General features: G+C 36.4%; 1 protein-coding gene across 1 annotated transcript in view; it reads right to left on the minus strand.

Moving 5' to 3' along the window:
- Window positions 1-4,249: 4,249 nt before the first annotated feature.
- Window positions 4,250-16,351, minus strand: part of rnf144aa (ring finger protein 144aa) — a 33,335-nt gene continuing 21,233 nt past the window's right edge. Inside the window, exons 3-8 of the mRNA XM_028438716.1 lie at window positions 13,775-13,879; window positions 12,641-12,701; window positions 10,282-10,498; window positions 9,022-9,169; window positions 7,790-7,879; window positions 4,250-5,321 (exon numbers count right to left, since the gene is read on the minus strand). Of these exons, the coding sequence (XP_028294517.1) occupies window positions 5,190-5,321; window positions 7,790-7,879; window positions 9,022-9,169; window positions 10,282-10,498; window positions 12,641-12,701; window positions 13,775-13,879 (753 nt within the window). The 3' untranslated portion in view covers window positions 4,250-5,189. The remainder of the gene's footprint in view (window positions 5,322-7,789; window positions 7,880-9,021; window positions 9,170-10,281; window positions 10,499-12,640; window positions 12,702-13,774; window positions 13,880-16,351) is intronic.

A 16,351-nucleotide genomic window follows, 5' to 3' on the forward strand; every position in this document is an offset into this window, starting at 1 on the left:
ATCTGTAACGTTTTACCCAGATTAAACCTTTTAACTCTTTAGAACACCCAAAAAGACATGATTACCATCCTCAGATGATTTCATATAGAATTATTCTTACCAATAAATGCAGAAATAGCCTCTTTATCAGAAACTATGAGGCAATATGAAGCATTCCCACTGGATAACGCAACGTCCAAACACGTTTTATGGTCAAATAAAAATCAAAATAAAAGAGGAGAGACAGCCAGTTTGTCTGTGCTACCCTTCCAATGACCTTTAGAGGCTACAAGAGTTTCATATTTAAACATGTAGAATTCAGAGAAAAATCATGCAGCTTCATCTCTGGTCACAACAAGTTAGAAAAAGAAAAAAAAACTGTTTCAAATCTTCAATTATTTGTGTTAAATATTGAAATCTGCAGCCATTCCAAAGTCTGTAGTGTTTGCTGGTTGGTTCTGATGGATGTTGCATAATTGGGATCTTTTGATTATAATTACATAAATATAGTAACAGTGGGTGTCAAACTCATTTAAGTTCAGGGGCCAAATATGGAGCAGTTTGATCTCGAGTGGGCAACAGACTTTATGCTGGAAAACATTATTGTTCCATAGTTTAGACTTCTGCGTACACATAAAATACTAAATATGTAAGAAACTGACAATATCCAAGCAATAAGTGATAAATATCAGTTCCAACAGGATCTACACTTTAAATTACGTAGATTTTATGATTAATTTCTATTTAGTTAAGGGAAAATATGTCAATTTGAGAAAAATTTAAGGATTTTGTAAGAATTTTGACTTTTCTTTTCTCCATTTTTTTTTTACTTCCTCCTGCGGCCCGAATCGGATGCTCCGAATGGCCGTTTTTGGCCCCTGGGCCACGAGTTTTCAAAAGTAGTCATAATGACCTTTTTAATAGAGTTGATGTTGATTTTTTAGCTCCTAAAGTTCTCCAACAAACACAGCAGGCACTAAAACACACACGCACGCACGCACACGTGCGGATTTATCACAGGTCCAATTAAAAAAAAAAAAAAAAAAAACAGAAAAACAAGAAAAATCCACAAACAATGTGTATATGTTTACATTAAAGCAGCATTAGAAGTCGCTTTCCACCCTGTAGATTAAAAACTGCTATAATAACGTTACAAACACATGGTGAAAAAAGCACAAACAGCTCAGGTTCTTTATTGATCTGATGGAGGAAAAATCTAAACTTGGCACGATTGTCATAAAAACAATAGAATTATAAACGCTTAAAGGAAATAATTGAAGTTTGGCTTTAAACTGCCATGGTGACACCAGAGGAAGCAACAGGAGCTACAGTCCAACTTCAGCATTAAGGCTACCAAATAATAATGATAATAATAATAATAATAATAATAATAGGGATTAAAGCTGCTGGAGACGATAATCACATTTTTCATCCACTATTGATGTTTTCACGAATTGAAAACCAAACCAAAACAATGGCGGATGTTGATATTTCGTTTCTTTTTCATGGAAAAACCCAAATACGAGCAAAATTGTGGCCAAACATCACAGTAAGTATAAATTATATAATATTTTCTTCCATAGAACGCCAAATCCCACAATGCAATGAACTTAGTTCAAATCACATGACCATTTGACAACAACCTGACTCCATTCGTTTGCGATGGAGTCGATAACAAACTTGCGAGCGACAATTTTAAAATGTCTGGTTTTCAGATAAAAATACCTTCAAATTATTAATTTACAAGGCTTAAATTATGATTTTATCAAGGGTGTCCAGATCCAATATTAATATTTTATTATCTATTATAATATATATTATCAGCCAAAAAAAGGGGGGGAAAAGGACTGAATTACACCGGCCTGCATCTAAAGTATCTGATACAAGCAGCTATAAGTACTAAATACTAAGAGTAAAAAATAAAAACAAACTTAATTGAAATTGAGTTTTTATTTTGCACTTTAAAAAAATAACAAAATTCTAGGTAATTTTTCAGGGTCTTCTAATTTTTATTATTTTCAGATTTGTTTTACTCAATTGTTTAACATTTTTATGTTGAAGTTAACCTAGTGGTTATTTTTGCACTTTAAATATACGTTTTTTTTTATTGTTCTTATTAGAGTTTTTAGGTAATTTTTCAGGGTCTTTGAATTATTTTTTTTTTTTTTAGATTGTTTTTTATTTTACTCAATTCTTTAATATCCTTATGTTTAAGTTAACCTAGTGGTTAGTTTTGCACTTATATATATTATTATATATTATCATTTTTCAGAATCTTCAAATTAATTTTTGAATTCATTTTATTCAAGTGTACAATATGATTTTGTTTAAGATTAAAATGGATGTAACCCATTGTGTCAGATTGATATCGGTATCGGCCAATACTCAAGGATGGATTGTTGGTATTTTTGCACATTAAAATATATATATTTTCTGTTTTCATTTTATTTTTTTTTAGGTTATTTTTCTAATTTATCGATTTTTATTTCATTCATTAAATTGTGGAATAATTCTTCTGTTTTTGGTTGAATCATATTTAACCCATTGTTTAATAATAAATATATATGACATATGACTATTGGTCTATGAGTAACATCACTTGATCTTTTCTAACGTTCTACACAATAAAATAAGTAATAAAAGAACATATGATTTGTGCTAATATCGTATTGGATTGATATCGGTATTGGTTATTACTCACTTGGATAGATTTATTTACTGTATGTGTGTTAAAACAAACGTTAGTGATCGTCTCCAGCAGCTTTACTGACAGCGATGCTACTGTTTTGTAGCCACGTTTGCTACATGAACTCTGCAGTGTTTGAGCAGAAAATAAACCCTATTAGAAACACGTGATAGATGCTTTCAATGCTAAGAAACCTATTGAGAGCGTCGGATGCTTCGCTTGTTAAAGTAAAAGCGTGGGCGTGCACGTGCGTGGTGACATTCTGCAGCTTTCACTTGTTTTACGACTCCTTCGTTAGCTTTTATGACACAAACTTGCATAGATACAGTGATGGAACGCACACACCGTAGACTTGGGTTACATGGATGGATTCTGACATAAAAAGCTGCTTTTTCTCTACAAATAAATGACTGGCACTTGGACGACCAACGTGTACACGTTTTGAAAAGTCTTCTCAGGGCCGGAGATGGAGGCCTCTGGGTATATACTGTATATAGAAACCATAGGTCACAATATATTTGGAATTATTTCTTCAAACTATGGCTGTAAATCGAGGCAAATGAATGACATCATTTAATCCTGTTGATTTAAAGGGCCGGCATCATCCAGATTTTCCCTGGGATTACCGTCAGGATTGGACTTTGTTGCTTTTGTGCAGGAGCGGGGAATGCTTGTTTTTGGCTCTTCTCAATTTAAGGCTATTAATTCGTTTTTGGTTGAATCACCTCAGAGGGACTGGGAATTATAGGAGTGACATCTATTTTTTTTGGGAAAACTGTGTCCACAACACGTGGATACGACTAGGGTTCCAAAAGGGCGGAGCCTTCCCGATACATTTGCACAGGAACTTTTCATGGGGATTATTTATTTATTGGAATTAACCGGAAATTGGGAGTAACTTTTAAATAACTGATGCTGATATTTTAGAATAGATGATGCTAAAAATATATTTTCAGAACTATATTTAACATTCTTGTTAAGGTCAAATCTTGAAATTTTAAAATTTCCCGTCGAGTCCCAGGAAAAGTTTCCAACTTCGAAAAATCACAGAGTTTGGAAACCAGGGTTGAAATGTTTTTTTAATTGTATTATTTTGAATGGATGCTAATATTTATGGTTGGATATGATATTGTTGTTTTAAAATGACTGTTTCCTACTAGCCTGCACATGCAGGAAATAAAAAAATATAAAATAAAATAAAAATTATTTCCATTTTTTTTTCTACTATTTTTTGTACCTTGTCTGCACATGCTGAAAAAAAGTTAAAAATATAATAAAATACAATAAAATAAGATAAAAATGTATCCCGATTTTTTTTCTTTTTTTCCTACCTTGTCTACACAGGCTAAAAAATAAAACAAATTACCGCCATTTTTTTTTTTTTTTTTTTTAAACTTTGTCTGCACATTCTGAAAAAAGTTCAACAATTAAATAAATTCTACCGTGTCTGCACATGCTGAATTTTTTGATGTAAAAAAAATTACTCCCATTTTTTTTTCTATTTGTTTTCTATCTTGTCTGTACATGCTAAAAAAAAATAAAATAAATTACACCCAATTTATTTTTTACTATTTTTTTTTTTTTTACAATGTATGCACATGCTGAAAAAAGGTGTTAAATGTTAAAAAAAGGTTAAAAAAAATAAATAAAAATTACTCCCAATTTTCAGTTAATTCTAATAAATATGTCTCATAAAAAGTTAAATTTTTTCAATAATCCAAAAAATCCCGACCTCAAGTTCCTGTGGAAATTTCCTGCTCCTTTCCAACCCTAGATACAATATCCTGCATTAGGCTTGAACTCCAAGGGGAACACCACACAATGCAGGAAACACATCTGTGAAAATCACAATTTTCAGTTTCAAACAGCAGGAAAAAGAAAATTACATAATAAAAAAAAATCAATCCCATTTAACAATGGATCTCATTTGTGTCCTTTTACTTGTGCAGCAATCCCCTTTAAAATGCTTGCCTAAAAACACTCCATAAAACACAACACGGACACAAAACTGAGCACATGTCTATTAAAAGCGCATTAGAAAACATTGACATCATCAGGAGGACGTGCTGTACATCGAGTAGATCGTTGAGATCAGTCGAGAACATGAGGAACGGCTCGTGTTCTTTGTGCAAACAGGAGCGACACCAAACATGCGTGGTGGGTGGGACTCCTTTATGCTACGGACCGTCTGTAGAGCTACATCAAGTGGAGGAAAAAAACGTTTTGTTGCTGAAAACTAAAGAAAAAGTTGCTCCTGTTGAATATTTATGCTTCGCAAAATAAAAAAAAACACCTGCTCGGTCTCATCCTCATCCTCAATAAACCAATGTCTTCCTCGCACAGACACAGGAGTCCCGTTCCTGATCTGAACCCATCAGTGATCAGGGTCGCTCCTCAACCTGCGGGCCAGTGCGGCTCGGCCCAAAAAATGAAGCGCTCTCAGCGAGTCGGAAGCGATGAAAAAAGGTTGACGGGATGCGTAAAAAGGGGGTTCCCCATCTTTCACGCGGCTCCTGGTGGGATCTTATGTGGGCAAAGGGTCGTCGTCGCCTTTGCTACACTTGCACTTACAGCACAGGACGATGGGCGTGGCCAGTAGCAGGAACGGAGAGGCAACCAATAGGAGCAGGCCGAAACCGGCGAAAATCCCGACCACCTGTAGGAGGACATTTAGGAAGAGAATTAAAGAAATGATGAAACAACACAGTCATCTAAACAGAGCATAAAGAGACAGATTGTGGCAGTAACATGTGTTGACCAGGTCGCTAAATGCCTTTTTAAAATAGTTTTTATTGATATAATGTACACTAGGATACATTAACAAAGCAAGAGGCAGGGCCGGCCTTCCCACCAGGCAACCCAGGCGGCCGGCTAGGTCACCATCTGCTGGAGGGATGCCAACTTGCACCCCATGTTTATTTTTGGTCATAAATCTTGCCACGGTTCCCTTGCACTCAGTAAACATCTCATGTATAAACTCAGAAAGGAAGAGATCAAATCTTGCACAATTAGAACTTAATTTATTTTCCACAAAGGCATCTGTATAAAATAAAAGGTTTGTCAAAATGTACAATAAATAAAATAACACCAATTCATTTAATTCCACATAAATTAAATGATCAGGCTCTAAGTAAAGCTACATTTATAAACTCTAAAACTAAGAAAATACCCTGCATTAAATGTTGTTTTGGTGCCGTGCAATACATTTAATCTGATTGGTCGGCTATGATGTGATGCATTTGATTGTTTTCTGGTCATTTAATTTTTTTGTTGTCTCACAATGTCCATTGATCATCTTAAAACAAAAAAATATAGAATTTACTCAGTAACGTTTGGGTGTAGAAACGTAACAAATTGCTGCTTTTAAAACATACTTAAGTACTGGTAACTCTTTTAGAAATAAATGCAAAAAGTAACCAAGTAACCAATTAAACATTTACTTCTTTGATATCAGTCTGTCTGTGTTACATTATAACAGTTCTTTTTAAATACGGGAGGAGCACAAATGTTTCACTGTACTTTGTCTCTAAAAAGCTTATGTAACTGAATATAAACCCATCTGTACTTCAGTAAAAGTGATATATATTACATTTTAAAATATTTATTTATTTTTGGTTTTTTTTCATGGACTGTATTGAAAACATATTTGCCATTTAATTCAAAATTTTGGCTACAGAGACCATCAAGGCAAATTACTTAGTCAACCACATGATGGCGCTAGACACCATGACATTTTATTGCAGAGGGAAATGGTCGCCAAGGGAAAATGTGCTGTTAAAAGCAAACAGATCTTTTTTAGATATACTTTTGCTTCATTTATTTATATTTAGCCCCAAAATGTGTACTTTGATTCTTGGTGATGCTTTTTATTTTGAGTATTTGACCAAATGCAGTGCACAGTTTAAGGTAGATGAACATCTAGAGTTTACGTAAACAGTGTAATGGAAGCTTTTTGGATGTGAATGAGCAGAAAGAAGGGGAATAAGGAGGAGGAGGAGGAGGAGAGCCACGTGCATCACTGCTTGCACAAGATGAACTGTCATCAAATGAGTCAGCCCTGCCTCGCTAGGCAACAGATGCCAACGTGTATGTTAATGACGACTAAGTGAGGATGCTGGACAAAGACGGAGAGGCACTGAATGAACATAGGAGCTGGATAATGAGCAGAAAAGTGCACAGTGAAGTGTACTCAGCGCTGTGTTTTTGTCTTAATGTGCTAGCTGCTAGCCAGGGTTGGGATCAATTAGAATTGATAATTAAATACAATTATGACGTAATTGGAAAAATCTGTTGCTGTTGGAATCGTAATTTCATTGTAATTGAGCTCAGGTAACTGACCTTTTTAATTGTAATTGGCTTGGAAATTCTATAAATCATTTACAATTTAAACGCAAACTTGTGGAATCCTGTTACAGTTCTATGGCTTACACATACGTACATAACAATTATTAAAATATGTTTAATATAAACTTTTCCCACTACCTGTCACTTCTCTTGAGGATCATTTCATTATTTAAAAAAATAGAAAAAAGTATTAATACCAATAATTTCATTGATTAGGAAGCCTAACAAGGTAAACAAAGAATGAAAAACAAATTAGATGATGGATAATATTTTTTTGGTGTATTTTACAGCTGATTTAAGACTCGGGTCAAAACTGACCCGTTATCATAACGGATGATAACAGAAAGCTAACACAAGAAGAAGGTTACGTTTTATGGGGTTATTTATTAAAGACTCAGTAAATGTGATTAATTGAAATTCTACTTTAGTAATTGAGATATAAATTAGTAATTATAATTGACTTTCAGGGGAAAAAAAATCATTGTAATTTTAACTATAATTGGAAAAAATGCTGTACATCGTAATTGTAATTGAACATGGATAATTGAAGACGTAATTGTCTCCAACTCTGCTGCTAGCACATCCTGTACGAGCCACGTTTCAAATACACTTATTTTATTCAGTTTACACGACACATTATTGGTTATGTAACTGCTTTTGTTTTGTATTTTCCCTTCAGTAAATAGTGCACAGATCAAACTACACTTGTTGCCATCCCTTTATTCCATGTGAACCGGCGTGTGGAATTCCGCAGCAATGGGGGAGGTTGCCTGTTCTCACCTGTGTTCTGTGCCAGATGACAGACGCTCTGGAGTGGCCCAGTTTGTTTCGACATGGCCCTTTGTCGTAGTGAATCAGGAGGAAGTCATCCTAACGGACACGTGTGGACACACAAACACACACACACGCACACGCAGAAGAAGAAGAAGGCCAGTCATTAGCAGACAGGAAGACAGCTTGTTTAAAATGACCTCTGTGGTCGGATCCGCTCAGCTCACACCATTAAACCTACTGGAAACCATCGTTTGTTATAGGATAAAGACTCAGTGTATCGTCGTGGATCAATACACACAAGATCATTTGCTCGGGAAAAAAAAAGATGTAAAAGGTTGAAATTGCTGCTCAAAAGTTTGTTTTTATCCCCACTGCAGGCGAGGCAAACTCATTTATAGATCACATTTCATACAGAAGGCTTTACATGATTAAAAAAGTGCAACAAAACATTAAATCAATACTAAAGTAGTTAAAAATATCCCTTTCAGTCATAAACAGTAGAAAAAGGCACACTAGTCAAACTCAACAGTCCCATGATGCATTGCGAATGAAATGTAAAATCGTCCTGGGACAGGCGTCAAGCTAAAAATCAAACATCCTCTTTTCAAAACAAAAGCATCTCATCTTGTCTTTCATTAGTGTTTCCTCTGAAAATCTCTGAAATATTTTATGGATCAAATGAGCACATGTTGATATTCTAATGTTGTTATGGCTAATGCTAGGTTAGCGCTAATGATAAACTAATGCTAGGTTAGTGCTAATGCTAGGGTAATGCTAACACTAAAAAAAATCTTTAAAATAATATTTTCACCAATCTTAATATTAATATCATGTATTTTTTTTAATGTATTTGTTGGCGTAATGAAAATGTGCCGTTTTGATGTAATGTTTCTGTGTATTTTTAACGATCTTAATTTTTTCTGTCCTTTTATGTACTTGAATCTTTTTTACAGAACCCAGGAAGATTAGCAACGACCACCACGGTGAAAACTAATGAGGAACCAATGAACAAATAAACATTTAAACATTTAAACTCCATCTCAGAAGTCGCCTCATCCTTCTTCAGCTTGGCTGTCATGTTTTTCCCAGAATCTAAACCCAAATGTTGCATGTATGCCACTCTCCCTGTGGTGAAGGCTGACCTATTCTACTGACAGCTAAATTATTAGCTGACAACGCCTCGGAGCAGCAGACCGACACACTGAATATCAAGCGTTTGATAAAAGAACCCAACTCACGTCCAGCGACTCCAGACAGTACCAGCAGAAAGCGTGTTTGCAGTTCTTGCACATCATCTGTGCACAGCCCTCGTCCCTCTCGATGTAAACTTTACATTTGGGGCATCGCTTGATCGGTGCGTCGTCCTCTTCGTTCTTATAGAAAGAGCTAAGGAAGGAAAAGACACATAAATCCTGCTATTATTTATCCAGCGCACGATAAAGAATCCTCCACTCTTTTGCCTACAGGCATCTTTCATTCTTAGCAGTTGCATTAGTCCAGTGGTTCTAAACCTTTTCAGCCCGCGACTGCCAAAATAAAGGTTCCAGAGACTGGGGACCCCCACTGTACCTGAAGGTGATTGAACACAGACATGAATATTGAAGAACAGTCATGTGGAGACAGGGCCATCTATAAGGGGGACTAACGGGGAGAAATGTTTGGAGCCCCTCCATAAAATCAGCAAAATGATGGTCTATTGTTCTATGAATCTGTGATAACCACATTTATTTATTCATCTGAATAATATCCACTGTTATCCAGGAAGTTTAATATTATTTGGGCCATAGTATGTAGTCATCTTAAAGATGTAAATCATTGTTTTAATCAGAAATAAAATGGGTTGAAAGTGATAAAAACTGGTGGAAAAGGTGGTGAAATGGGATTTTAATAACCACAATTAGTTTAAACTGGCAAATAATGGACATGACAAATAGTAAATGTGGTTGAACTGGCGAAAATAAGCATGAAATATGGGAGAATACGCGTAAAGCCAGATTTGAATGAAAACAGCCACATTTCAGGGCCGCTCCACCCAGAGTGTGTAACTGTGATGGAGGGGACTGACTTGAGTACAGGGGGAGAATGGCGTGCACCCCAAAAACAGCGCCGCTGCGTTGCTTTTTGACTCACGCACATGGGAGAATAGAGCCTAGAATTAACGCCTCAGCCTGTAGCTTCCACTAACATTTGGTACACATTGCTAAACTGGTGAAGGCAACACACATTTAAACATGTCCAGTAACGATGGAGTCCTCTCAGCCTTTAGCTGATGTTAAACACTGAAAACAGAACCATTTTAATCGTTTAAAAATCCTGCCTCAGCGCTGGGCCTTGGACTGATAGAGGCAGGTAGAGCAAAGCTAAGAGGATATCACAGAGAAATGGGTCAGCTTGATCTGTGTGCAGGTCCTGCTCTGACCTGACAGGCTCACCAATCAGGAGCAGCAACATGTTACCGTAAATGGAGGCTCATTAGTTTGTTTGTGTCCATAACTCACGTGTTTTCTCCTGGTAGGAAGGAGGTGATGGGCTGGTTGTTCTCCTGACAGGCCTGCCCAGGGTGCCAGTTGGCCTTACAGGCTGAGCAGAACTCCAGGGAACAGACGGTACACTGGACCAGCTGTGGTAGAGCAGGAGAAGCTGCTTCCTTTAGCTGGACCACGGCCTGGCAGGTGGAGGAGGGGCACCACGTCCTGCACGGGTCCAACAGCACCTCTGAACACACAAAGGGCAGGCAAATATATTGATTATAGGTTAGTTACTATTACACCCGTCTTCCTCCAAACCATTGGACCTTGATTCCCGAATGAAAAGAACACTTTACTTTCATCATAAAAGAGGACCTTGGACCACTAGCCACAGTCCAGTCCTTCTTCTCCTCTTTTTTATCTGCAAAAACTGAAAAGTAAATGGTGATTTCTTCATAGTACTCTAATTTTTTGAATTCCTGTTTTTGTGGGTTTTATGAGCTGGTAGCCCAAATAATTTAAAAATAAACAAATAAATACTTGAAATTGTAATTATAATCTATGAAAGTTTAACTTTTTGAATGAAATTATGGAAATTAAACCACTTTTCCATGATATTCTAATTTTTTGGAAAGGGTCTGTATTGTGTATCGGTGATAAACCAACATAGAACATCTCTGCCAGGAACTGTGTGCACACCTGAAGAGCATGGGCCAGTTTCAAGGTCCATTCTTCCTGAGCGGACGGGGACATTGACGGGACAGCTCGCTGCACTCATCCCTACTTTTAGGATTTCCTTTTATCAACTGAATCCCACCTCAGCCCTTTGTCGCTCATGCTCTCACACCTGGGGCTGTGATCTGAATGTGGTCTGAGGTAAGTCCGTCTGTGAGGGTGGAGGGTTTAGGGCACCATGGTGACTGATAGCACAGCTTACAGTTAATGCTGCCTCAGTACCATCACTCATTAGTAGGTCTACATTCACAGGAGCAGAGCCACACAGCTGCCATTAGATTTAATACATACAGTACTCAAGCTGTTCTGCAGCACATGCGTGGGAGGGAGCGGCTCATATTAAAAAGTAGAAGAACTTTGGAAGTTTCTTGGAAATGCTCGTCGTAAACACAAATCAGATTTTTATTGAATAATTTATCACTATAAAACTGAGCCCAACGTTGCCGTGGCTCAGTTATTGTCTATTATATTGTAGCTCAGATATAGCTTGCCTCCACCTGTAGCGATATATGCAAAGCTCAAATTAATAAAAATAATAACGATAATAATAATACCAGTAATCATATTAACAACAATAATAATAACAATTATTATTATGTTGTAGCTCAGCTGTAGCTTGCCTCCACCTGTAGCTATATGTGCAAAGCTCAAATTATTGATAATAATAATAATAATAATAATAATAATAAGTGTGAAATCCATCCAGTAATTAAATTGTACTAGTACAGTGCCTGTTGGAAGTATGTATTCATGTAGTGGGAGCTAATAATATGTACGTTTTCTAGAGTCACTATGTGTATTTTTGTATCTGTCTGTTGTGTTTTTGTGTATTTTTTGTATTATTATTGTTTTTTTGTTGCCAATGTAGTGTGATTCTGTAGTCATTTTGTGTATTTTTATATCTTTTTTGGTGTAGTTTGGTGCATTTCTGTTGTCATTTTGTGTATTTTTTGTATAAATATTTAGTTTTGTGTATTTTGAGTCATCACTTTAAAGTTCTATTTTTTTTAAATAGATCTTTATTTAAGATCATAGTTTGACACCATGCATAAAAAGTTCAAATAAACTAAAAGTAACTAATCGGTGTTCTACTTCTCTCATAATCTGCAGTTTGATTTTAGTGCGGTCGATAACTGAGGTAAAATTATCTTTAGGTTAAACATAAATAACTTAAATTCTTACTAAATAATTCACTTTTCCTCAAATAATGACATCATATTTCCCTTAATGAAATTGAGAATCTAGGAAATTTAAAGTTTAGATTCTGTTGGGACTGATATCTGTCACTTATTGCTTGGATATTGTCGGTTTCTTGCATATTTAGCATTTTATGTATACGTAGAAGTGCAAAAATAATGTTAAAGTTACTCATTTTCCAGCATGAAATCTGTGGCCCACTTGAAATCCAACTGCTCCGTATTTGGCCCCTGAACTAAAATGAGTTTGACGCCTCTGGCCTAAAGTGTGGATGGATGGATGGATGGATGGATGGATGGATGGATGGATGGGAGCAGACAGCAGATGGACTGACTGGCACTTCAGCTGCGTGTGTTTGACATCTTTTTGTGTGTGTGTCAAACCAAAGTGCAGCATCTCCGTCGGACAAAAGCGTTAATGCACGTGTGTGTCTGCCATTGACAGCCGCCAGACTCACCCTTTTCAAACTGCAGCTTCTTATATCTCTGCATCGTCTCTGAGGCCACCATGCACTCGATCTGCAAGCGAAGGGAAATGAGCAGGTCAGTGTGTGTATTTATTTAGAGATGGATGGTTAGACATTCATACTGGACAGTCCAAATTCTGTGTCTAAAAGAGCCTAAAAAAAAGCCTGATTGCACAGATACACAGCAGGAAAAGCCTGGCTATGTACGGGACGTAAACATTATCAGCTCCTCTTGTTTCCTGCATGAAATTAAAAAAACAATTTTTGTGTGGCCCGAGGGGCTAATGCAAAAAAAAATTACACGAAAACACACAAAATGACAGAGAAATACACAAAACAGCAAAGATACAAAAACATTCTCCAAAAACACACATTTTGACAAAAAACAAAAACCAATAAATGACTCCAAAAAAACCAAAAACAAAAAAAAACCAAAACAAAATGAAAACAAAAATATACAAAACGACAATAAGAATATGAAAAATAACACAAAACAACACAAAGTGAAAACACAAACCCAATAGATGTCTAAAAAGAAATAAATAAATAACACAAACTATATGAGGAAAATACACAAAACAACCAAAAAACACACAAAATTACTCCAAAAACAGACAAAGCAACAACAAAAACACAATAAATGACTTAAACACAAAACAACACACACGAAATAAGAACGACGACTCGAAAAACACACATTTTGACAACAAAAGCACAAAAAAAAAACTGAAAAATGTACAAAACGACAACAAAACTACACAAAATGACTCGATAAACACACAATATGACAACGAAAACACATTAAATGACTGCAGTCAACCTACAAAACAACTAAATTACTCACAAAATGAGTCAAAAAAACACAAATCAAAAGGTTTTTGAAAAAACTAAAATGTTGCTAGATCCCAGGCATTGCAGTATCTCAGGGGAGTTTGCTGCTTTGTGCAGATATAGCTTACCTCCACTAGTAATACAGACAGTGTTGTCACTAAAAAGAAGTTTCTACAAAGTGTCCACTAATCTTTTAAATAAAATGTTACATCCTGGTACTAATCCCTAATTGCCAACATTTATCGTCACTACTAAAAAGCAGTAGTTAAAGCAGTGCTTTTGTTTTATTGGTACCTCGTTTTCTTGCAAGTGGCCTCTTTTGGGGCAGGCAGAGTCTGGACAGCTAATTGCAGTCTCAAGGCCCTCTTTTATCAATAGTTCCACATACTGCTTCAGGCACTGAGGACAGAACAGAAACAAACCCTCAGTATTATTAAGAGAAAGCAAACAGCTGAAATCATCAGAGGATTAGTTGAAGAAAAAAAAAAAAAACACCCGTGACTTACAGAAAATCTTGTTTTTATACCAGATTTGGTGAAAAAGAAAGAGAAACCATAACAATTAATAGCTAATCTTATAATATCCTTTTCCTTTTTCAAACGTTGTAGATTTTAGTTTCACTTTTTCTTTTTTTAGTCAAGCTAAAGAGCTTAATACCCCCATGACAAATGTATCCATTTATTCAATTTATTTCAGCAGCAGTCAGAACTGATTATCAGTAACATAGTTTATGAATTAAACATGTAAAATTTTACTTGTGATTTGAATAACTTTCAGATTTTTACCCCCAGTGTATTATTTCCAGGTCATAGTGATTGCAAATGAAATTCAGTCGTGTGTTCTTTCAGCAAAGTTCTGAAAAAGTATTTTAATAAAACACAAGTGATCATTTTGTGATTACAAAGGAACTGGCCTTCAGAGTAAAAACCGCTGTAAAAAAAAGTATTGATAAGTCTTCACATGGCCTTCCGAGCACACTGATTGTGTTCCCAGAAGCTGAATCTATTTCTGGGAGTCATTCTGTGCCCCACACTGGGTCCAGTCTGATCCAGTCTCTGTGAACTATTGCAACATCACATTTCTACTACGTAGCACTAGCGACCCCTAAAGAACATTTAACAACAAACTTCATCGTCACACTAACTTTTTAAGATAAATCTGATGGAAACATTCTGACTAAAGCTTAGCTGAAGCTTGTCTATAGCAGAGAGGGTAACTTTTATCACAGTGGGGGCCACAAAAAAAATGTGATTGTATTTGATCCAAGGACCACATTATCAACATTCATGCCAGCAATGTTGTCATTTTGTGTGTAGTTTTTTTGTTGTTGTTGGTTTTTTCTATTTTGTGTTAATTTTGTGAATCTTTGGAGTCGTCTTATGTGTCTTTGGAGCCACTTTGTGTGTTTTTGTTGTTGATTTGTATTTTTGTGTTATGATTGTGTCTTGTATGTGTCTTTGGGCTCATTTTGCATATTTGTGATGACTGTATGTGTATTGTTGTAGTCATCTCGTGTCTTTAAAAATGCTGTATTTTTCTTGTTTTTTTGTGTTGCTTTTTTTTTTTTTAGATTATTCTGTGTATATTATTTATAGTTGTCTTGTGAATTTTTGAGCCGTCTCATATATTTTTGTGCACTTTAGTAGTCATCTTGTGTGTGTTTCTAGCTACTGTGTATTTTTCTCATCATTGTGGGTGTTTTTCACTATTGGCTGATAAAACTGATTGACAGATTCATCAGCCAATCAGGTGTTTTTGCTTTCAGCCAATCATATGGCTTCTTACATTTTCTCCACACTTTTAAACCAATCGCAGAGCTACTGATGTGTGTGCGCATACGCAGTGTTCAAACAATAGTGTGGAGAAAATGTAAGAAGCCATATGATTGGCTGGAAGCAAACACACCTGATTGGCTGATGAATCTGTCAATCAGTTTTATCAGCCAATGGTGACAATCATTGACCCGCGACGTCAGGGCAGTCTCAAAATTCACCACACACATTTCTCTCTTAAATACACAGAGCTTTCACAGCACAGAAGCAGTTTGTAAATGCACATTCAGCAATTTGCATTATCTGTGGATTTATATTACAAGTGTGCCTCAAAGTAATATTTGTGAAGTAGAGCGTGTGCATTTCAGAATTTATATTACTAGTTTGCATAAAATATATATTTGCGAAACAGATCGTGTGCATTTGTGAATTTGAAATACAACTGTGAAACAAAGCATGTGCATTCGTGAAAAAACCCTGCAAGAGTTCATTCATTATGATACTGTTCTGATTCCATATCTGTCCGTTTCAGGGTGGTGGTCGACACAGAAGCGCGAGTGTGTGTGTGTGTGTGTGTGTGTGTGTGTGTGCGCGTCCCACCCCCGTTGTGCACCTGTGAATATGGACTATAAGCAACAGCAGGTTAGGAGGCTAATTGCAGTGTGGTTTGCCTCCACAGCTTCATCTCCAACTCTCTGTAGTTGCCTCACAACAGTCACTGAATATGACATGGGACTCCAGTTTAATTCAACAGCTGCAACGTTTATTTTGCCAATCACTAAAAACGGCATACAGCTTATAATCCATCTGCTTTGGTCCAACGCGCTCCCTCACTCCGCACAGTGGTCGAGCGACTAGGGCATTAATTCACAATTAAAGGGATACACACCCACACACAGACACGCCCACGCGCACGCCCACGCACGTGCGCACACACACACACACACACACACGCACGCACACACGCACACACAAAACAAATGTTATGTTCTGGTCCTGCATGGAAATTCTTCAACTCTTTCACTCCCTCACAGTCACAAAGGCTGCGTTTAGGTCCAGAAACATGTTTGATTTTCCATGAACCTGTATCAGGTAGTAC

This window comes from Gouania willdenowi, chromosome 22, assembly GCF_900634775.1.
Source record: "Gouania willdenowi chromosome 22, fGouWil2.1, whole genome shotgun sequence".
In the NCBI taxonomy this organism is placed as follows: Eukaryota; Metazoa; Chordata; class Actinopteri; order Blenniiformes; family Gobiesocidae; genus Gouania; species Gouania willdenowi.